Source organism: Pyrus communis, chromosome 8 (genome assembly GCF_041283825.1).
Source record: "Pyrus communis isolate YQ-2024b chromosome 8, ASM4128382v1, whole genome shotgun sequence".
Lineage (NCBI taxonomy): Eukaryota > Viridiplantae > Streptophyta > Magnoliopsida > Rosales > Rosaceae > Pyrus > Pyrus communis.
The window spans coordinates 11,955,390-11,979,208 of NC_142572.1; the positions used below are offsets into that span (position 1 = coordinate 11,955,390).

At 37.5% G+C, this 23,819-nt stretch overlaps 2 protein-coding genes across 2 annotated transcripts; both read left to right on the top strand.

Annotated features, from left to right (window-relative positions):
• The first annotated feature begins 9,601 nt into the window (after positions 1-9,601).
• LOC137717972 (calcium uptake protein, mitochondrial) lies at positions 9,602-13,366 on the top strand. The gene is made up of 7 exons (XM_068457496.2): positions 9,602-10,058; positions 10,498-10,565; positions 11,090-11,313; positions 11,391-11,474; positions 11,574-11,787; positions 12,344-12,640; positions 12,744-13,366. The coding sequence occupies exons 1-7, from the start codon at positions 9,689-9,691 to the stop codon at positions 12,909-12,911; spliced, it is 1,425 nt and encodes a 474-aa protein (XP_068313597.2). The 5' UTR covers positions 9,602-9,688; the 3' UTR covers positions 12,912-13,366.
• A 5,681-nt stretch (positions 13,367-19,047) lies between these two features.
• Positions 19,048-22,624, top strand: LOC137736049 (protein PHOX1). Its single transcript, XM_088698112.1, is given in 5 exon segments — positions 19,048-20,864; positions 20,866-20,961; positions 20,963-21,420; positions 21,530-21,768; positions 22,408-22,624. Coding segments are annotated over 4 exon segments (1,971 nt in total). The 5' UTR covers positions 19,048-19,596; the 3' UTR covers positions 21,679-21,768; positions 22,408-22,624.
• Positions 22,625-23,819: the final 1,195 nt, after the last annotated feature.

Consider the following 23,819-nt stretch of genomic DNA (forward strand, 5'->3'; position numbering starts at 1 on the left):
TGTAGGTGGGCAAACGGGCATTGGCGGGGAAAGCGGAAGCAGAAACGAAAGAAAAAGCCAAAGAGCATGACCTGGCCACATTTATATATTCCTTTACGTTGAATCTGGCGCCAAGCCTGATGGGTGCCGTGAGGCCCATTTAAAAATAAATAGAAGGATTATAAAAGTGCGTTGTTGTATCAGACTATTTCAGATTGAATTAGTTTCCAGAACTAAGTTGGATTGTCTTACACTAAACTAAACTGGACTAACTTAATGAAGCGTTTGGTGCAGTTTTGGACTAAAAAGCAGGATAATTTTAAAAAAAAACCCATGATATATTACAAAATATTTTATTTTTTTCAACTTCAATTTCAACCAAATATTAATGTTATTCCTGTTAAACATTTCATCTTCCCCATGTTCAAAATATGTTGTTGTCACTCAAATGCCGTATTTAATCCAACCTCCCTTCTTCTTTTGGCAATTGCCATCGAAATTCTTGAGATTTCAGAACCAACAATTGATAATTTGTTTTACATTTAAACAAAAATCCATCCATAACAAAGCAACCATTCACAATTTTTCCCCCAAAAAAATCAAATTTACACAAAAGAATCAATGTGGGTTTTGCGAATAAGGAAATATACCAACAAGAACAAATAATACAAAAGCCATACATCAGATCTAGCAAAAATATATAGTAAGTTTTGTGAATAAGGAAATATACCAACAAGAACAAATAATACAAAAGCCATACATCAGATCTAGCAAAAACATATACATTTATATATGTGTGCGTGTATGGATATGTGTGTTTGTGTGTGTGTATACATATATACAAACCCAGAAAATGGTGCTTTTTATAATTTCAACTTAAATTAGAAAGAACCACCATTGCAAACACCATTAAACCAAACAAAACATATTCAAAAATCTGAAATTCATATTATATTACCAAAAAAATAAGCAAATTGGAGGAAGATTGAGGATGTATGGCATTACATCTTTCCATTTGAAAACATCAGTTTTTCGTGCCCATATGGACTTCGCGTCCTGTAAGAACAACCCAAGTTCATATTATCATGCTTTGCTAGGTCACAATCAAACGTAATGAGAGAAGCTTACCTGGTGCAGCCATGGTGGTTGTTAATCATACACAAAAGCTCTGAAGAAGACATGGTTAGTTGCACAAGGAATCCTTCTACTCACTCAAGACCTTTATATTCTTATGGTGATATAACCCTGTGTTGAAGAATGTCTTCTTGGTGAGTAGGGAACTCCTAAATGTATGGAAACAATGGCTGCCAACTCCCATCTATCGTGGGTGAGTTGGTCATTGTCCCGCTGTATCAAGTTCAATGGAAAAAGGTTAGTAAAAGGCAGTGCATCCCAAACACTTCAAATATGTTTCCTAAATTATAGGACGTTAGTTTTCCATGTATCAAACTCTTATTGAAGTTGTATTATCCACATGTAATTCCACCTTTATCACAAGTAGTTAAGTCCATATAGGATTCTTACATTCTCCTACATGGACGCTAACTAGTTGTGGTTTTGAAATTTCATGTACTACATAACTTCATTCCTTAGTGATCACTTGAGTTCTACATAACTATCATCTCATCCACATTGACCAGTAATCATTTGGAGTTCGAATCTCAGGAAATAATGCATACAATAGTGTTGCATTCACCCTGAAACCACAATCGACAAATTCATACCGAATAATGCTAATGATGGCATGCATTTATACACATTCTAATCATGGTTCTTGATGCATACCCCATTTCATTCCCATTTATCCAGTTTACCTTTATTGATTGAAAGTGGTTTGCCATCTTCAATCACTAGATTCCTTTTCCATTTCCCTGCATAATAAAGCTCAATCAAATGTTCTTTGGAACAAAGATCAGACATTTTATTGCAAGTCATAAATTAAAACCTAATACATTCAACAATGACAAACTTAAAGCAAGTAAATTGAGCAAAAGTAAAACATATATCAGATTGTTACTCCCACACTTCAACGGAACCCAAGTTGTCATGCACTCTAGAACCATAAGTATTTAAACGCAAACTGTATGATGTTTCCTTATACCATAAATGGATTTATAGTGCCTTTATTTAATCATACAAAACCCAGGTTTCTTCATGTATCGTCTTTGGACAGACACACCTCGAACAACAGATTTCAATCTGCTATCAATCATCTTTATGAATCAAAGATATAATAATGATGAAGTATCACAACATTATCAAGCACTGAAATTGATTAATGCGTACAATACATTCATTGCATTTAGTTGACAGAATAAGAAACATGATTCAACAAGAGCAACAGGAACACAAATACTTATGCATGTCAGAATGTCGATCTCACTCCCATATTTCCACTATTTGATACGTAACCTTATTGTATAACAACCATGTAAAAGATTAAGAAAACAACCAAGATTTCAAGTCTTTGGACAAGACAACAGTCAACTTAATTTTCTTAAAAAAGTTATACCCTGAAAACATCTCAAACCATTTATACATTCCTCTCACATGAAACAACATCAAAATATGATACAAACATATTCGATCCTTTATCAAACTCCAATGAGTTTGCCTAAAGCTTCTAGTGAAGCCTCAATTCTGCCTTATGCAGATAATCTAGTTATTCAATGAATAACCATGACATGCAATTTTATGTAACACCTTGGGGCAAGAGACATAAAATATCAGTTATGCAATCTTAATCATGCATCCTTACTTGTCTAGCTATTTCACAAAAAAATTCAAGTTACAACTCAAATCATGTCTTTGGACAAGGGAACAAAGTCGGCTTAAAACTTTCATAAAACACTATACACTGTATTACAGTTCAAGCCATTCACTATTTCTCTCTTTTGAAAGATTGGTCTCATGTAATGAACTGTCATCACAAAATTCAATTAAGATCCCTTGAACAAAATTCCTTAATAATTCCCACTTTGGTGAAGATTTATTTAAACATTTGTTCAAGTATAGAGATTATTAGTGTTGATATCCTGCATAAAACTTTAGCATTTCAATTTGATTGTAGAAATCATCCAAACGTCGAATGAAAAATCAATTTTCTACACAAGTAAAATCTAATTATAGATTATTTTCACATGTATCAGGTTCAACCTTGCAACTTACCAGCCATATTCAAGTTCAACATCAATCCCAATTTCCACTCGAGTTCAAACTGAAATGAAAAGGTTTTGATGTGTTTACGTAATTGCTTAGCAATTAAATCATGCTCACATTTCATATGCACAATAAAATATATTGCTTTACCACATCAATGCTAGAGTGAGATTCAGAATATGTGTATACAATTACTTTTAGACATATTAGAATAAGACAACAAAAACTTACTAAGCTACCAATGGCTATTGCCAATACATATTTAGATATCAATATGTATTATAGTGCAGTCAAGAAGACATTACATGTATGCAAAGAGTGCAACATCAAACAACACAGATTTATGTTACAACTTTAGGCAAAAAACATAAACTGTCAAATATGCATTATGCATGATACAAATACCAAAACAAATTTAAAGCTCTGTTTACAAGCTCCCACTGATCAGAGTGCTCCACCTTTTGTTTAGCTTCAATGGAATGCTTATAACACCAAGCTCATTCGGTATGAATCTTTCATCAGTCCACAATATTTCAATATACTACATGCATATATTCGTACATATACACAATAACTGAAATAAAACTTCAACCATTAACATGGTAAAATTCACGAGCACATAAGTCCATGCTTTATTTAAAGCATAAGGGAAATAAAATGAAAGACCAACCCTTACTTTCATATAGTAGCTGAGTGAAATGATTCAACCACATCCATGTTTGCAGCATGATTCTTGAATACCCCTATTGCCAGACTCGTCAACCAAGCTCATCAACTTTTGGCTTCATCAACTCAATACACTTTTTACTCCCACATAAGAGCACCAACTCCAAGACACAATTCATGGAAGCAGCCCACAGGTACAAGGCAGTTGAAGAATTCACATGTTGGTAATAGCAAGCCAGCTTTGATCACTCAAAGCTCCATCCATCCATCTTGTAACGGTATGTGATTGCATACGCAAATGGAGGTTTGAAATAGTCGAGAAATACCTGGCCAGTTCAAGACAGCAATGCCCTTCAACCAATGGCCAGTGTTCAACTAACCACTTTGCAAACGCAAATATCCCAGAAAAACAGAGAACTCACAAACATTAATCGAAGAATTATAGTGCCCAGGATCAAAATATAATCAACGACAATAGTAATTCAAAGAATCGAATTTGTTTAACATTCCACCAGATACAATGTTCAAATTCACAAATCAAACCACTCAAAATATTCCCTCCTAAGCTTAATAATAAATGGACTCCAAAATCCAGAATGATCAGATCAACTTTGGAGCTTTTATCGAAAGCAGTTGAAGCTCGATGATTTCTCTCAGTAACAATTCTAATCAATGCTATACTTTATATGTGTTCTCCTAGTAAAGACCATAATCAAAATCTCAAATAAACATTGATATAAGATCACCCCCTTGAAAGAACCAGTTCAAAATTTAATGAAGATTCTAAGACAATGATTCCATATTAACGTCACACAGACAAATGTACCGTGGTAGTGACTTCAACTCAAAAAACATGAAATTCACTTTCGACTCGAAAAAGGTTTATCAATTATGAGAACCACAACTCCAAGATTGAAATAAAATCAACACTTGCCACCATAAGCCCAGAAATCATCATAAACCCTCAAAAGGGTTTATAGAAAAGAATGGGGCAAATAGCATACATGTAGGTATGTTCTCAGCCATATATTACGTAAATTAGCAGTGATAAATCTCAAGGTTGAGGATACGTTTTATATCACGGTATGTTGTTCGAAGAAGAGTTCTTTTTAGAGAAAAATTGAGGTCCTGTTACAAGTTTATGCATATTGGTTGCAACATGAATGTCAAATAGATATCAAGAAACTGATTTCAATCAGATACCAAATTTCAAATAGATACCAATCATCGTTTGTGAAACTGAAGGAACCATGACTACCAATTCTAGAAGGACAAAAGCGCAATGCTTACGGTGGTCCAATCTCCAAACCATATATTCCTTTTCATGCAGTGAATAAAACTTGGCAGCAACATATGGCATTAGAACAATTAATCATGCTATAGAAAAACTGCATCAATCATCATACGAATTTTATACGTGCATAAAGCATTAGGATTTCTTATTAATTCATCGGACCTAGGGCTTACTAACATGGCTCTGATACCAAATGTAAGAACAACCCAAGTTCATATTATCATGCTTTGCTAGGTCACGATCAAACGTAATGAGAGAAGCTTACCTGGTGCAACCATGGTGGTTGTTAATCGTACACAAGAGCTCTGAAGAAGACATGGTTAGTTGCACAAGGAATCTTTCTACTCACGCATGACCTTTATATTCTTATGGTGATAGAACCCTGTGTCGAAGAATGTCTTCTTGGTGAGCAGGGAACTCCTACATGTATAGAAACAACGACTGCCAACTCCCATCTATCGTGGGTGAGTTGGTCATTGTCCCATTGTATCAAGTTCAGTGGAAAAAGGGTTAATGGAAGGCAGTTGCATCCCAAACATTTCTAATGTGTTTCCTGAATTATAGGACATTAGTTTTCCATGTATCAAACTCTTATTGAAGTTGTATTATCTACATGTAATTCCACCTTTACCAGAAGTAGTTAAGTCCATATAGGATTCTTAGACGGCCAACATCATTTGAATTCAGCCTCCTTCTGAGCAAGCTGACGCGGCGCTATGGTGGTGGTAGCCATCGTCGAGACTTAGACTGAGAGAGCGGGAGATGACCTTGGGAAAATGAGTGGGGTGGCGTCGGCATCGATCTGGGCATTGGATCGAATTGACCTATGGGTGGGTGCTAATCCGATTTTGGGATTTAGGGGTGGGTGGTAATGAAATAGAGCAGGGAGAGAGAAGAAGATCCATGCAGGGAAGGAGTGGAGGATTGGCTTAGTATTTCCACTGCAGTCTAGACCTTCACTTTACAAGTGAAGGTCTTAAGTTTGATTCTAACTATGGCGAAGTTGAATCACATTATTATGGCAACCCCATTGTAAGGCTGAGTCTACTCTCCCACCTCTTAGTGTAGATACTATCGTTAATTAAATAAAATCTCACTTTATACTCTAAATTTTCTATAATTAAAAAGAAAAATACACTAGTGAGGAGTGCAACATTTTATTTTTGCAATACTAGTAATAAGTCGATAAGAAAAAACCAGAAACAAAAATAAAAGAAAAGGCTAGAAGGAAGAGTAATGCTAGGTTGATTTAATATTGTAGACTAAATTTGCACATTATGTGATGTATCACTAATAAAAATTTAGCACATTAATTAATATTTAAGTAATAATTCAATTATTAACAATCACGTCATATTGTTTATATAATACAATTATTAATACTAGGGAGACCAAATTCTTAAATCAAATTCTCAAATCAAATGTTGTATCACCAATAAGAAATAAGCACGTTAATCAACACTTAATTATTAATTTAATCATCAACATTTACATAATTTAGTTTATAAAATTTAGTTTAAAAATTTGATCTTTATAGCATTATCTTTTAAATAAATACTTCCTAGCATTACTCTAAAAAGAAATGACTGGGCCATGACATGCCCACCATTGAAATCTGACGGACTTTTTGGAGAAGTATCTCCAAAGTTGAAATTTTAATTTGAGGTAGTTGGTTGGCAGGTCCATTATTATTGACATAAAATTGCTTGTGTGTGGAAGGTGGCATACACCATCTCTTGAGGTCTAAAGTTAATAACAACGAACAAGTATACTGATTCGGCTATGGATAATGATGATAATAAGTTACAACAACAATAAAAAAAACTTAAAATAGTTGAACAAACGAAATGAAACGTAGAAATAGAATTGACATATACACGACATGCAGTTTGCGTGCCTCTGGACTGAATTACCATCTCTAGGAGGTTAGGGTAAGGAAGAATCTACGATACATAACAACACACACACACACACACACACACACACTAAGTATGAAATTTACAAGGTTATAAAAAACGTTAGGCGCTAGTCGGGCGGTGAGTTGGGGTCTAGCGCCTAGGCGGCTAGGCGGGGTCTAGACAGGCGCCCAGGCGGATTAGGCGGATTTAACTAATTCCATTATATTTCATGTAAATAAGTGTATGTTTATACTTAAAATATATATAATTTCATCATAACTACAAAATAGAATGACACATATATTATGAAATATTGGAACATAATGAAAATATGGGGAACAAGCATATAATGTGTGCTCATTTAAGTATTCGACAAGTCTCTTACAATTTATTGAAAAAAAATAAAATGCAAAATGAAAGTTATCTATTTTCTGCCTAAGTGAGTCAATGCTTAGGCGGGTTTGGCCGGGTGCCTAGGTAGGTCTGGGAGGGTGCCTAGGCGGTCTAGGCGGGCGCCTCAGTAGGTCTGCGGGCTCTTTCTTAATTTTCAAACGCCTAGGCATTAATCGGGGCGGTGACCAAGCGCCTAGCACCTAGGCAGAGATTTTTAGAATAGTAGAAATTTGTATGATAAGTGATGGGTATAGCTAGGGAGGAAAAATGGGGCAGAATCTTATTTTGGGGTCATAAGGCTTCATTAAAAAAATTAGACACAAAAGCTCTTATAACAAAAAAAAAAATAAAAAAAATAAAATAAAATCCAAAACTAGCCGAAAATAATAGAAACAAATTCGCAGGGTAATATATATATATATATATATATATATTTGTTTTTTGAATAAACATAAATAGAAAAAAGAGGAAATTAAAAAAAAATACTAGAAGTAATTTTCTTCCCACGTTCCAAACTTGTGGTTCTAGTTTCGTAAAACTGCTGCAGAAGCATAATTGTCACTCCACTCGCATTAATTCATCACAGACTTTATCCTATGATCTTTAGATCACTGAACAAAAGTCGAAAGTACAAAGTTGGAGGCAAAGATCAATCTCAAAGGCCCTCCAGTTTCCCTCTTCCCCTCTCTAGATTATTTCATTTATGTAATAATTTCTATAGAATTCATAGACTTTTTACATAAATTTGGTGGTGTGGTAGTGGTGGTGTCGAATGCGCTCTTGACTTCAGTACTTGAGTGATCACGGCCGATGAAGGAATGCATCTCAACCTTGGGTCCTAGAACCTGAAGGCGAGGTTGCTAGATCACTGCGAAGTTTAATAATTGGTTCGGCTTTCATCTGTGCCGACCACGAGGTAACCTGGTAACACCTCACTTTGCCGAAAATCTAATGAGAGGATCTTGTCTAGGCGAAAGAGCTAAAAACTCTCCGTCAACTGAGACTTCGATATTAGATAACCAAACAATCAGAAGAAGTATTTTTACTCCAAACCGAAGATGCTCCTAAATTGCTTGATTTTTCGGTTTCAGTGTTGTTAATCCAAACTGAAGATGTCGCTGATGGTCAATATAGTGTTGTTAATCCAAACAAAAGATGTGTTGACAAAAAGGGTGAGGATAATTAGCAATCTCTCAGGTTTGAGAAAGTGTAATACCCCGTATGTTAATATATATATATTATGTGTGCATAATTATTTTTATTTTAAATGTAATGATTTTATTGGTTCTCTTTTATATGTACAAAAACTCATATTTTTGGCATGTAAGTTAGTAGGGATTCTTTCACTACAAAAATATATTTTTAAGCCTAGCTCGTGAATAGTTCTTATTCATGCGTTGGGGCATGACATAAAGGTTCGCATAGAGCAAGGTTTTGAGCAGAACATTTGTTTGTTGAGCTAAGTTGAAGGTCTTTCTCCACGTTGCCAATGCTTCTGTATTTATAGTATAAATTTCTTGGTGCCCAAGCCTACTGAGTGTTATAATTATAATAATATTCCAATTCCTTGGCATATCCTCTGAACATACTTGAAATTATTTTTGGCCGAAACTCCATCAACAAGCCTCGCCGTCAACTCAAACTAGGATTATGAACCTAGTCCTTTTATACAATTAATTCAAACTCCATCCAAAAGTCAATCTTGATTCTCAAGCACTAGTAAGATAATTGCCAATAACCGATTAGATAATAATATCTAAAAAAGGTTATTAAATATCATCATGACCTTCTATTAATCTGATGGCTCCAAACCTATGAGTTGAATGCAAAATCAGGTACATACACTAATTTTTTAATAAAGAAATAATAGTATTTTCAATTCGGCTAAATTGTAATAATAGTCCATAAATTTTACTCCTAGTTTAATTTTCATGACCTCAAATTATAGGTGCTCTAGTCCACGAATTTTTTCACAAAACTTCACCAACTTTTTTTTTCTTAAGTTGGGAAGCAAAGTAAAAATTTCATCCAAAAACAACCAAGAATTTAAAAGAAGTTGAATTGGCTTTATCTCGAGCCCAAGTCTTGTAAAATATTTGGGCTATTCACCAAAAAATAAAAAAGCAAGGTTCAATCAAATTTGGGCCTTATCAGGCCCATACTTTCCCGCCCCCGATTTTAATCTAAAAAATCCAACGGCTTAGATCCCCTTATCATCATTTCCTTCTCCAACTAACTTTCACAACGTCGTCGTCTCCGTCTTCCCTCTCTCTGCACAACATTTCGCGCAAAATTTCCCATGTCCCGCTTACCTTCCCTAACTCGACCCACATCGTTCATCCACCAACGCCTCCCAATCCGCCACCTTTCCGCTTCAACACAACCGTCGTCGCCGTCGCCGCTCTCTCTGATCGGCGCCTCGAACGTCGAGTCAAACCCTCCCCAAACCCCCTTCGATGGCTCGTTCCTCAAATGGATCTCCGGCTTCGCGGTGGGCTCGGGAGTAGGGCTTCTCTACTGGTCCTCCCCCGATTCCGATTTCTTCAAAACATCGTCGTTCGCTGACTGGTCAACGGCGGAGTCGGGATTGGCGGTTGAGGATCGGCCGTCGCGGTCATTGTTTCGGAAGTTGTCGTTGCCCGAAGGTGCCCCTGGGTTCATCTTCGGAGGTAAGTGGAGTGGCTTCTGATTATTTCGAACATTTCAATTTTGTTATTTATCTTTTGATAATTCTTTTAATGAATTTAGGGTATTCAATTAGGATTTTCAGTGATTTTCTGAAATTCAACCTGTATGAATCCGGGTGTATTCAATTAGAATTTTAAAGAAGTTTATAACATTCTAGGTGTATTCAATTAGAAATTGATTTTAAATAATTTGAAAAAGTTGAGGAATTAGAGGGAATTAGAGAGATTTTGTAGTGTATTTTAAGCATCCACAAATCTCACCTCTTCCCGTGGGATTTTGAGGGAATTGAATCAAAAGTTTCTATGAAATCTCCACAAATCAATTAAACTCTGCGAAAATCCATGGATTTATAAATCCATTAAAATCTCTAAAATTCGCAATTGAATACACCCCTGTAATTTGTAAATTGGGTTATTGCAGATGCTTATAGGAGAAAGATTTTCTTCAACTATGAGAAACGCATAAGGTTGCGGAGTCCGCCGGAGAAGGTACTCAGTATTAATTTGGTATTACAACATAATTAATTACTGATTATCTGTTAGTTCATTTTTTATATAAGCCTAATTTGGAATTTTTATCATTGCACAGTAAGTGTTTTTTGTTTTTGTTATTGTCAAAATATAGATTTGTAACAAAATCAATGGCTCAACACCTTTTCACCACTGTAGTAAATGGCGACTTGCCATTGCACAGTAATTTAAGTAAGCCTCGAAAATAAGTGATAGTATTGAAGGAGTTTCGAGAGGAAGGTGAAAAAAAAAATGTAAGTTTAGTTGATAATGTTGGATGGCGTAGATGTCATGGCTCGGGGATAGTGACCACCATAGGAATTATCACGTTTAGTTGTATCCTTGTGTTGTAGCATCTCTCCGTCTCTCTGTTTTTCCAAAACTGTTATCTTTCTCCTTGGAACAATAATGTGCTTGAAAACTCGAGTTAAACTTTTCTTAAGGAGAATTATCTCATGATATAATTTCCTGTTGACGGATGACCTTTGTTGTATTACTTGAAGGTTTTTGAGTACTTTGCGTCTTCTAGTATGCCAGATGGAGAGTTACTTATGAGACCGGGAGATCTTATGAGGGCAATTGTTCCCGTCTTCCCTCCATCTGAGTCCAACCTTGTTAGAGATGGATATTTGAGAGGGGAAAGGAATCCTGGTGATTTGCGCTGTTCTCCTTCTGAATTTTTCATGCTTTTTGATGTAAACAATGATGGACATATTTCTTTTAAAGAGTGAGTTTACTTTTACAGGTTATGAGGTAAACAATGTTGGATCTTTTTTCTCCCTCTAACAATGATCTTTGTCACAGGTATATTTTCTTTGTAACACTACTAAGCATCCCAGAATCAAGTTTCTCTGTCGCTTTTAAAATGTTTGACCTCGATGATAGTGGGTTAGTACTCGCACAAATTTCAAGCTAATTTTCCTAATTGTCCTTCCTTATTTCCACTATGGTTGTGAATCTGATCCGACTCTATATATCGATACGTAGACAAATTGACAAGGAAGAGTTCAAGAAAGTGATGGCTTTGATGCGAGTCTGCAATAGACAGGGAGCTTACCACAGGGATGGACTTCGAACTGGGCTAAAAGTCAATGGTTCTGTAGAAGATGGAGGACTTCTGGAGTACTTTTTCGGTAAAGAGGGGAAGGATTCCCTTGAAATTGATAAATTTGTCAAATTTTTGAGAGATTTACAGGATGAAGTAAGTCCCCGATCCTTTTCATTGAATTTTATAATATTTGATTTGTGTTGAACTTTCCTAGATGGTACTTATTGCATAAAATTGGCATTATACTTTCAGACATGACAGACCTGATATACGTTTTCTGGTGTGCATTTGTTATCCAAATTTGGGTAAAACAATTTACAAAAAGAAAGGGGGGTTTACTGAGTAAATTACGGGGACTAAATAGGAGCACTCAAATTATATTTGTAAGGGCTAATATACATGTAGAAGAATACAAATGGAATTCTTCTGGTCTAGGGTTTCTTGTTTGATTCTTCGGCCTGACCTTATATTACAACACTACGAGATTTTTGGAACTTACTTCGCCGTACTCATTTGGTTGATGATGCTACCCCGTTTTATAGTAAAAAAAGTAAACTTTTAGTGAGGAGTGCAGAGGCAGACAGTTGAATATCATTTTCAATTCAGTCAAACCACAATGCATGCTTGATTACGGAATGCTTGGAATGTATTTTCCCTTAGAAACTTGTTCTTATTTTCACTGTATCGGACTTTTTAAATGCCTTTGTAGATGGTGAGGTTGGAGTTTTCCCACTATGATTATAAATTGCGAGGAACCATATTGGCAAAGGACTTTGCTTTGTCCATGGTTGCTTCTGCCGACATGTGTCATCTAAGCAATTTGCTTGATCGGGTTGAGGAATTGAGCAATAAACCACATCTTAGAGATGTGCGCATCACATTTGAGGAGTTCAAAAACTTTGCCGATCTTCGTAAAAAACTGCAGCCTTTTTCTTTGGCCCTTTTCAGCTATGGCAAAGCCAATGGCATGCTAACACGAGAAGATTTCCAACGTGCTGCTTCTCATGTAAGACGCTGATCTTTGTTTATTTCTCTGATTTCCATAGCAACAGATCAAATCCAAATTATTTATTGTAATATTGTTGATTGAATGATGCGTACAATTTCAGGTATGCGGTGTATCTCTCACCGATAAAGTAGTGGATATTGTATTCCAATTGTTCGATTTTAACCAAGATGGAAATTTAAGCTTAGATGAGTTTGTTAGAGTTTTACAGCGACGGGGAATGGACGTTGCTCAACAGGTGGAGACAGGAATCATGATTCATGACTCTTGAACCTGGCTGCCTGGAACTGTCGGTAGGATGATACCAGTTTGATAGCTCAAGGGGGCTCAATCCTCTTGTATTTCGTAAAGCATAAACTGTAAGTAGCTAAGATTAAATCATAGCTCTGACGGCGACAAGCATCAACTATTGTTGTGCTTATTTTGATAGAAACTTGTTTCTCACATGTTGTATACACCTCTATCTCTCTAATCATGCGACGAGAGTAATAAAGAGAGAAGGAGCATACAACATGTTAAGCGCAAGTTATTTCCGCAACCCTGGCCCCTGTTTAATGTAAAGTTCGAAGTTTCATTTTTGTGTGTAACGTGTATTTAGATAAAATACTTCCTTTGTTGTGTAGCTTGCTTGCTGTCCCACAAAGGAAACTGAAAAGTTGTGAATTTTTGTTATGATTCAGACACAGATTGCTTCTATTAATGTCGTTTTGTTTGATTTTTAAGAAAGCTATGAACGTTGCGTTTTGTTTCAACCAATTATTGCAAACTCTCGATTCTATTCTAGTCCCTACTCTAAATCTACATGTGGAGAAATTCTTGGGTCTGGCAGATGAGACGCGTAATTCTACCCGCCATGCTCCAAGAACAGCAGGACCGTATTTATTTGGTCCAACTGACCCCAAGCCGATCCCACTCGGACGAGTCTGATGCCCTCTACCGGCCTCCGCACACAAGAACCATCCTGCATGTGAGCTGCTAGTACATGTAGGTCAACATTGCCACCGGTATTATTACTTGCATTATCTGAACCATCCCCACTGGTATGTAATATCTAAATTTACCAAACACACAATCATGAGGATGACATTGCTATTAGAACGAGGACACGTCAGTCGTACACGTGTGTGTGAATGTACTCTCTCTATTGATCCATAATGGGTTCCGCATGTAGTCATCCATGCCTAAGGCATTGAACGTCCTATTTACCAAAACAACGTTACATTTGAACAAATTAAAAATTATTATTATCACTTCAAAATAATCGTTAACAAACCAAGCATTGTAGACATTTTAGTTAAATTGCGAGGGACTTGTAAGTGAGTTGATTGATGTTCTGTTTTACATCCAATGTTAGATTTGGATTCCCACTTATAAATAAAAGAGGAAAGTTTCTAAAAAGAAAAGAAAGGGAAATGTGCACGTGGGGATTGAATGTGAACCGACTCTTTCTTGTACTGGAAATTGAATATGCTCTGGAATACAAGTGGAGGGAGGCTATTACTGACTCTTTAAAATGAATTACAGGTGGATAATTGAATGTTTGTCCCTTAGCTCCAACAGCTAAGCTCGCTCAGACGCGTGGGATATACACCATTTTCTCTCAACCACATAAATTTTATTCGATTAGAATAGAACCGTTTATATCAGAGGCCAAAGTATTAAACAATTACTTTGGCTCAACACAATCCCATCTATGAAGGCCACCCCCCCTCGAAACAAAGGGACCCACTAGATATGTTGCCTTGTTACAAACATGTGGAGCAAAAAAAAAAAAATTGGGTAAATTATAAAAAACTACCTTAACTATTGGTCTGACGACACTTTCATTCCTCATCTTTTAAAAATGACAATGTCATACCCCATCTTACGAATTTGTGCTAATGTCAAACCTCCGTCAGTTTTTCTGTTACTTTTTCTGTTAAATGCTGGCGTGGCCAGAGACGGAACCCACTCACTAATCCAACTGGATTAATAAATAATAAAATATATTTTTAATAATTAAATATTAAAAAATTATGGGATCCACCTCTACAAACCCTTCCTCACCCTGCCCCCAACCTTCCTCCACCACTCCCTCTCTCTCTCTTCTCTTTCTCTGGACAACCTTTCTCCACCACCCCCTCTCTCTCATCTCACCACCAAAACCAGTCTCCTCCAACGTTCCTCCATTGACGACAACTACAATTTCTTCCCCCATCCCCTCTCTCTCTCTAAAATCGCCTCCCCGACTCACATGTCAATTTCGTTAAGGACCTTCGTGAGCACCACCCCAAAAACCCTCGCCTGCAATCTGAAACCGTTTGTAGGGTTTGTATGGACGACAATGATGAGGAGGCTTGAGCTCACAATGTCGATCACAAGTGTCTTGAGATTTCAAAATTGGGGAAAACAGAGAAAATGAGACGGATTAGGATATGCAGGTACATCAGTCGATCATCCCCTCTTCAATGCATTTTCGGTGACCTGCCAACGGGGACCAGCGAAGTGGCAGCGGTCGAAGAGAAGGATGATGATGGCGGTGAAGACGAAGAAGAACAACACGAGGCAATCGAAGAAACGACAGAGAGCTGGCTCTGCATAGACGCCATTGGAGAGAGGGAAACCCTATGGATAGAGCTGAAAAAGGAGAAAAGTACTGGTTTTGAATAGTCTGATACTATAGTGAGAGAAGATGAGACATGTGGGTGGTTGAAAGGTGCGATGAAAGCTCGCGTGTGTTTGAGATCAGAATTGGGACAGCTGGTTGTGTGGGAAGTTGAGGATCGCTTTGGCACCCCGGAGCTTGAACGATGCTCGATCGTAAGCCTTGGCTGCTTCAATCACCATGTCGAAGGTCCCCAACCAAACCTGTGAGCCTCTGTGGTTCGGATCCAAAATCTTCGCCGCGTACTTGCCCCACGGTCTTTGTCGGGCCCCTCGGTAGTGCTTATTCTTCTTTTCGTTCGAACTCATTTTCTGAACCGCCGTCGGCTTCACGGCAGCCTGGTCTGAGTTAGTGAACTGGATCCACTTAGTTTTGTTGGGAAGCGAGATTGTGAGTGTGGGCTTTCTGACCGGGTTGGCGGGTTTAGTTTGCAGTGAAGGCGGGGAAAAGTGGGTATGGGGAGAAGATTTTGGAGTGGGTGGGGAAGGGGTCGGGGATTGCAGGGAAGGGGAAGGATAAGGGATCTGGGTTACGGGGAAGGGAAAAGGGTCGGGGAAGATGGGCATTTGGTTTTTTTTTTTTTTTTTTTTTTTTTTTTTTTAAGGGTAAATTATTATTTTTAATATTTTATTAATTTGTTAATAGAAAGTGGGATCCGAATCAAGCCACGTCAACACTTAACTGAGAAATTCACGGCCAAGCTAATGAAAGGTATAACATTGGACCAAATTCTAAAGATATGGTATGACATTGTCAATTTTAAAAGATGAGGTATGATAGTGTCATGACACCAATAGTTGAGGTAGTTTTTTGTCATTTATCCAAAAAAATTTCTACTAGCCTCATTTGCTTTTGCAAACTCTGTACGTCAAATAAGAGACTTTCAAGCGAAACATCAGGTTGAATAACATCGTTGATCATGCCCACACCACATTTAGAATCTGATTCCACCTGAACTTCTAAAAAAATTTCTCTTCACAAACCAAAAGAGCTGCCCTTACCGCTTCAGCCTCTGCCATTATACTTGATTTGCATAGAAAGTTACTAAAGCCACCAACTCCTTCGAAGATGCTTGCAAAATCCCTAGCCACCCATCCAAACAAAAATGCTATTATTACCATCTAATTGTACCATTTTTTTTTTTTTTTTGCCACTTAGTACTACGGTCTAGTGGTATTCCTCTTTACTTGTAAGTGAGAGGTCTTATGTTTAATTCTTGCTAGAGGCGAATTTGAACCACATTATTGATAGCCCATTGTGAGGCTAAACCCACCCCCTCCCCTTTAATGTAGATAATATTGTTTATTCAAAAAAAGAAAAAATTGTACTATTTTTCTAATAGAGACAGAACCCAGATGTAATGGTGGACAGTGGTGAAGTCAGAAATTGACGCGGGGGGGGGGGGGGGGGGGAGGGTAAAAGAGTGCAAGGTTCAAAAGAATAGCAACAACCAAATCCTTTTATATAGTAATGTCTTCCATAATTTATCAATACAAACAAATTACAATTGTTGACAATGAGGTTTCATATCATAAAAACGCTGCATAATAGGTTAATTATCAATAAAAGCAAATACATATTTCTCAATGTAAACAAGCATGTAATTACTCAACCATTGATCTCCCATTTTGTTGCGCAATGGTGTTTTCATAATCTTCATAGCAGAAAAAGCTTTCTCCACCGAAGTGGTTGTAACCGGTAATACCAAAGCCAATGTAAGAAGCTTATACACTAAAATATAGCTTGCACATCTCCCGGTCTTCACCAACTCCTTTGCAAGATCACCAATTCCTCTCAATGATGAAAACTCACTATGCATCCTCATATCGTGAATGTAATTATCAAGTTGAATTGGAAGATTAATGAGGTATTGTTTGGACCTAAATTTACGCTATCGGCCCATACAATCAAGGCCGTTAGATGAGTAAAGTTCTAGACCGTTGGATGATAAAGTGGTTGAGATAATTTTCAATTATTATTAAGGAATAATATTGTGGTTTTAATCATAATATTATCTCTTAATATATATTGGATTATCTAAGCCTAATATTGGCTATATCCAGCGGATCGTTTAAAGATAAAGGGAGAAGCAAATCATATTTCCAGCAGAAGTACATTTCAAATGGGTTTGAGATGTTTGGTACGACCCACGAGTCATGATCACCAAAATGGCCTGCACTTTTGGAATTTGAGGGATTTTTTTTTACGGTGCCTTTTTTATGGTCAAGACCTATTGGAATGAATGCCTAAAGGATAGGCTTGCATGCTACTTATCTGCATGCTTTGGTTCCAGTGCCATGAAGCTTATCAAATTGGCTGATGCATGCTAATTGTTTGCATAAAGTAAAGAGATAATGATGATATCTAAAAGATAGGTTGTTGCTTACCTTGAGAAGTCTTTGACCTAGACTCTAGCTGATGAGTTTGAATTAAAATCAAATTCTACACAAGTGAAGCCGCACCACACATCTGCTTCTATAAATACAAGGCTGCGAACACCATTCAGAGGACCTCCAATTCAACACACAACTGCCCTGCGCAAAACCTCTCAAAACATCTTGAGATTTTTTTTTATTTTCTTTTTCTCGCCAACACATCTTCAGTTTGGATAAACAGCACTGTGAAGGCAACCGGCGAACATCTTCAATTTGGATAAACAGCACTGTTGCCGTAGAATCAGCCGTTCTCGAAGCACCTTCAGTTTGGATAAACAGCACTGCATCGAGGCCGGCTGGTTATCTATCCAAGTCTCGGTCGAGAAGGATTTTCGAATCCTTATTGGCAGAGGTCATCTCATTAGCCTTCTGGGAAAAGTGAGGTGTTATAAGGTTACTACATTCGGCACCATAAGAGCCGAATTTGATATTGAACTTCGCAAAATTAGTAGCCTTGTCTTCAGGCTATAGAACCCAGAGACCAAGAGTGTTCCTTCCTCGGTTGCAATCGCAAGATAGAGAAGTCAACGACGCGCTCAACGCGACATCAACAAATTTTACTCCTCGGCCAAGCTCGGCCGACGAGTTGGCACGCCCCGCATTCAACCGAAGGACGTAGTTAGCTTATTAGTTACTCGGCCTGCGCGCCACGTAGGTTTTGTAATTTTTAGAGTCAACAGGTATATACGATCAAAATTTTGAGGATAAAGTTGGGCTAGACGAACAATTTTTGCTTTGTCAAAAGATGCAAAATTATTCATTGGACTCAAACATGCCATACAAATAAGCAATTCGGTGTTTACCTCATTGAAGTGATCATTTAATTCCTTTAATTGCATATCAAGGACTTGAAAATAGAGGTTCACACGATAGAAATGGAAGTTTGTGAGTCTTGGAGCTTTACGCCTTGATTTTTCGGGTACAAAACGCAAATCCTTCATGTTAGGAACAACAATATCATACTCTTGACAAAACTTTTGTACATCATCAAGCAAGTCCCCAAAGTCATCGTCTCTCAAAGATTTTAGTCTTTGCTTGCATACTTCCACTAACTCTATCGCATTCACAATATCTTAATTTTTCTTTTGTAATGCTTGTGATAACTCATTTGTACTTCCCAATATGAGTCTCATAAAAAAAAGGTGAAACACAAAATCAAAAGTTTGCATGTCATTGAATAACTTACTTCACCGAAATTGTCTTGGTTGGTATCATCTTTAATCCATTCAAGCACCTCAACCACGGCTTCAAACATGACAATAATACTAACTATAGTACCATAATGTGAGTTCCAACGTGTATCACAAGGGCGCATGAGACTACTCTCTTGATTTAGCATCCACCAGTTGCTGATTTGGAGCTTTTAGAACAGCAGCCAGGTTTTAATTAGTGACATTTTTCTTATTTTTTTTCTTCTTCTTTATTTTGCGGTTAATTTCTGGAATTAGAAATTGGGGTCTCGGTGTTTAGTTTATGGAATTTTGATTTGGAATTTGTGTGTGAAATTTAGTAAAGCTTCAATTTTTGGTAATTTTTTATTATATATTTTTCTCTGTAATTTGTTACAGTTGGTTTTGGTGTGTTGGGATTTATCAGATACAAAATTATTGATTTTGTTATTTAATTACTGTGGAAAGTAGTATATGTTCCTTGTTTTATGTGTTGGTGAAAGGGTTTTTACTTTATGGTAAGGTAAACTTCAGAGCTTTGTAAAAGCTCTGTTTTGGGGCTTTTTTTCTTTTTGGGTTTTGTGAATTGTTATTGGGAAGAAGAAAGATCATGAGGTTGAGAAGCCAGGTAATGCTGGCAGTAAGCACAGCAAGTCCTCGGATCGAAACTCGAAAGCCTTTGATGAAGACACTGCAATCTTCATCAACATGTCCCATGAACTCAAAGAAGAAGGTAACAAGCTCTATCAGAAGCACGATCACGAAGGCGCGATGTTGAAGTATGAAAAGGCCCTCAAACTCCTTGCACAGAATCATTTTGAAGTTGCTCATTTGCATAGCAGCATGGCTGCGTGTTATATACAAATGGGTATTGGGGAATATCCTCAAGCTATCAACGAAAGTAATTTAGCATTAGCGGTATCGCCAAAGTACAGTAAAGCGTTGTTAAAAAGAGCGTTTTGTTATGAAGCTTTGGCATTGAGAGATGTTAATTCTGTGCTGAGTACGGAACCGAATAATCTTAGTGCGTTGGAGATTCTAGCTAGCGTGAAGAGGGTGATGAATGAAAAGGGTATTGTTTTTTATGAGAAAGAGATTGGTATTGCTAATGTACAGCAGCCTGCTGCTGCTCATTTTCGTAAGGTGGTGAAGGAGAAGTTAAAGAAGAAGAGTAAGAAAATTGAGCAGAAGATGGAGGATAAGTTTGTTGTGGAAGAGAAGGTGAGTTCTGATAAGGATAAAGAAGTGGTTATGAAGATCGTTGAGGAAGATAAAGTGGTTATGAGGCATGTTGAAGAAGAGAAACTGGTTACGAAACATGTTGAGGAAGAAAAAGTAGTTGCAAAGCCAGTCAAGCTGGTGTTTGGAGAGGACATTAGGTGGGCTCAATTACCAGCGAATTGTAGCATGCGTTTGGCGAGGGAGATAGTTAGTGATCGATTTCCTGGCTTGAAGGGTGTTCTTGTGAAGTATAAAGATCAAGAGGGTGATTTGGTTACAATCACCACTACAGATGAGTTGAGGATAGCTGACTCATCAAGTGATATGCACGGCTCACTTAGATTATTCATAGCAGAAGTCAGTCCTGATTAAGAACCAATTTACGAGGGATTGAGTGATGAGGAGGTGACTCAGGTGAGTACGGACAACGGAAAACCAAGTCGTATTGTAGAGAATGGGGATAATGAAAAAGATAAAGAAGTGGAAAAACGGTATACATCCGTCGAGGATTGGGTTATCCAGTTTGCACGATTGTTCAAGAACCATGTTGGGTTTGATTCTGATTAGTACTTGGATCTTCATGAGCTCGGTGTGAAGATATACTCAGAGGCAATGGAGGAAGCTGTAACCCTTGAGGACGCTCAAGAACTTTTTTACATTGCTGCAGATAAGTTCCAAGAAATGGTGGCTTTGGCATTGTTTAATTGGGGAAATGTCCACATGTCTAAGGCAAGGAAGCGAGTTTCCTTTCCTGAACATTATTGAACTGATCAAGTCTGGCTACGGCTGGTCAAATAAAGAGTACAAGAAGGCAGAGGGTAGGTACGAAGAGGCTGTGAAAACAAGAATGAGCTAGAAACAGAGCAAAGCTTTGTTGGTACTATGCTATGGGAAGCAAGAATGAGCTAGAAACAGAGCCTTCTTCGGAGGTGCATCAGCTTTATAACAAGGCTGAGGACAGCATGGACAGGGGCATGCTGATGTGGGAGGAGATGGAAGAGCGGCGTCTAAATGGACTCTCCAAAGAAGAAAAATATAACACCCAATTGCAGAAATTGGGTTTGGATGGCCTAATTCAAGAGGTATCTGCTGATGAAGCTGCAGAACATGCTGCAAATATGAAGTCATAGATATACCTCTTGTGGGGAACCTTGCTGTATGAGCGCTCCGTTGTGGAATATAAGCTAGGGCTACCTACTTGGGAGGAATGTTTAGAAGTTTCTGTTGAAAAGTTTGAACTTTGTGGAGCTTCTCCAACAGATATTGCTGTGATGATAAAGAACCACTGTTCCAATGAAACTGCACTGGAAGGTGAGTAGCACGTGTTAATGCAATTTTTTATTTTTTATTTTTTTTACGGCTATTAGAATTTAGAGCTGTTATAGTTTGAGACATATGATCAATTTTTATTCATATGCAGGTTTAGGGTTCAAAATTGATGAGATAATACAGTCGTGGAATGAAATTTATGATGCTCAAAGGTGGCAATTTGGTGTTCCCTCTTTCCGGCTTGAGCCATTGTTGCGTCGGCGAGTTCCAAAACTTCATTCTATCTTGGAGCATGCTTGAAATTTTTGTTGATAGTTGGTATCCTTTTGAGGCTGCACAAATGCCTCAGGTTGCCTTAATTCAACTTTTGCAGATTGCATGGTTGCTCAGGTAACTTGTCCTTTTTAATTAGAGCATGTCAAAATTGTCTTTGTTATCATCTGGAAGATTGATTTGATTACAATTTGAATAGCTGAATTCTGATGGGATCAATATGGAATTTGGAGAGTGCAAAATACGTAGAAAACCCATTATTTAACGGAAAACATGTTTTTGAACCAGTCTCATTAAACTTAATTGCAGTAGTCGTGGTCTGGCTTGTCAAGTACCTTAGGGCCTGTTTGATAACTTCTCGCTATTAGTTTTAGTTTTCATTTTTGTGTTAGAGAGAGATTGAAATACATGGGAAAGATGTGTATAGCGAAAGATGTAAATGGAAACTTAAAATCAAAAAGTTTTAAAACTTTCAAGATTTTGTTTTGTTCATGTTTTTTCTTCCACTTTCTCTCACTACCCTTTTACATCTCTCCTTTTTCCCATATACTTTCCTCATATCTCAAGCACGAAAAGGGAAAACTAAACACTAAACACAAATGATTATCAAACGGGCCCTTACTTTACGAATCATTAAATGGTTGGTTTTTATTATCATTTCATAATTCTTCGAATCGTCATGCTCAGTGCACATACGAGTATGACTGGACTGAACGAAACATAATCTCTCTGTTTTTTTCTTTCTGGTGATTGCAGGTCTTTTTATTTTCTTTTCTGTCAGTGGACTGTTCGTTCACCTTCTTGTTTGCTACGGGGGCAAACTGAAAGTTTGCGTTGGTTTTGAATTCGAGTGCGTTGGGTCGCAAAGGCGCCGATCTCATTTGTTTCGATTGTTGTAAGCTTCTTGGGATATAGGGTATATGATTGATTCGATTGGTTCATTGAAAAGAATAAGCAAAATGGGAAGTTGGTAGTGTCATATTTGCAAGTTGCAATTCTTGTATACTTGCAAGGTTTTGTGATTGTTATACAATAGCAGTGAAATCTTTTATTATTTTACCTCTCTATTTATCCATATTTATTCTCGTGGGAGTACAAGAGATACGAAAATTTTACTATGTTCTTGCGCATGACATGCACCAGAGGAATAAGGGCATGGATGTGCGGCCAAGGATGCAATGGCCAAGTATTCCGGTGCATGTGATGCTCCTTGTGCATAGAAGGAAAACCCACGCTTTAGTACCAGTCCACCTAAGGAATAATCGACAGTAAAAAAAACTTTGGGTGTATTTTGGTAGCCAGCATTGTATTTCGTTGGCCTACGCAATCACGCGATGAGAAATATAAATTTAAAAGTTTTGGCCCTTATTTGATTCAGCCTCATGTGAGTTCTACCTATATCTCTTGTATTGTGCCATGTCCTGGAACAATTTAGTCACTTTGGAAATTTCTACTCCAAATTCTTGGTACGATTAGAAAAACATGGTAATTTAACATTGACACACTCCGATCGAGATCAGGGCATGTTGGCTGTTACGTGGAAGTGACGTAACCATGTGCACAGTGCGGAAGCTAATAAAATAATAAAAGTAGTATGAATAAATAAAATCCAGCTTTACACAAAGTAAGAGCATACATGTGCAAGCGTAAGTGTGAAAAACAAAGTTCAGAGCTCGAAGACCTAATGCAGTCCGAGAGAAACAACACTACAAAAACACACCCCAAAGGTGGTCCTACACTGGTGATAATTTGTTAGATATGTCGGGGAAATCCTCTAGGAAGTCACCACAAGTATTAGCCAACTAGAACTTAGAGGGGCGCAAAACAAAAAGTGTGAGTGGGCAAAAACAAAGCTTTTCAAAAACCATTTCATAAACAAGATTCTAACCCCTCGCCGTAAAACCTGTATACTTCCCAGAAAAATAGGATATACATATATATAAGTCATGCTCAGAAATATACCATGCCAAAAGCCTCGAAATAAAATGCAAGTGCTCAGGTAATGTCAAAGCAATGCCATGTAATCTATCAGCCGGAGTCACCTAACGTGACCTGTACGGCTGAATCTAGAGCTCAAATCTCCATCTCACTAACTATACCTGCACACGAGTAGGAACCACCTAAAGTGGTCTGTACGACAGGACTGGGTGTAATATAAGTACGCTCAA

Coding starts and splice junctions, on each gene's coding strand:
- LOC137717972 (XM_068457496.2), top strand. CDS start 9,689: ATGTCCCGCTTACCTTCCCTAACTCGACCCACATCGTTCATCCACCAA. Junction 10,566..11,089: donor TGCGGAGTCCGCCGGAGAAG/GTACTCAGTATT, acceptor TATTACTTGAAG/GTTTTTGAGTACTTTGCGTC. Junction 12,641..12,743: donor TCCAACGTGCTGCTTCTCAT/GTAAGACGCTGA, acceptor GTACAATTTCAG/GTATGCGGTGTATCTCTCAC.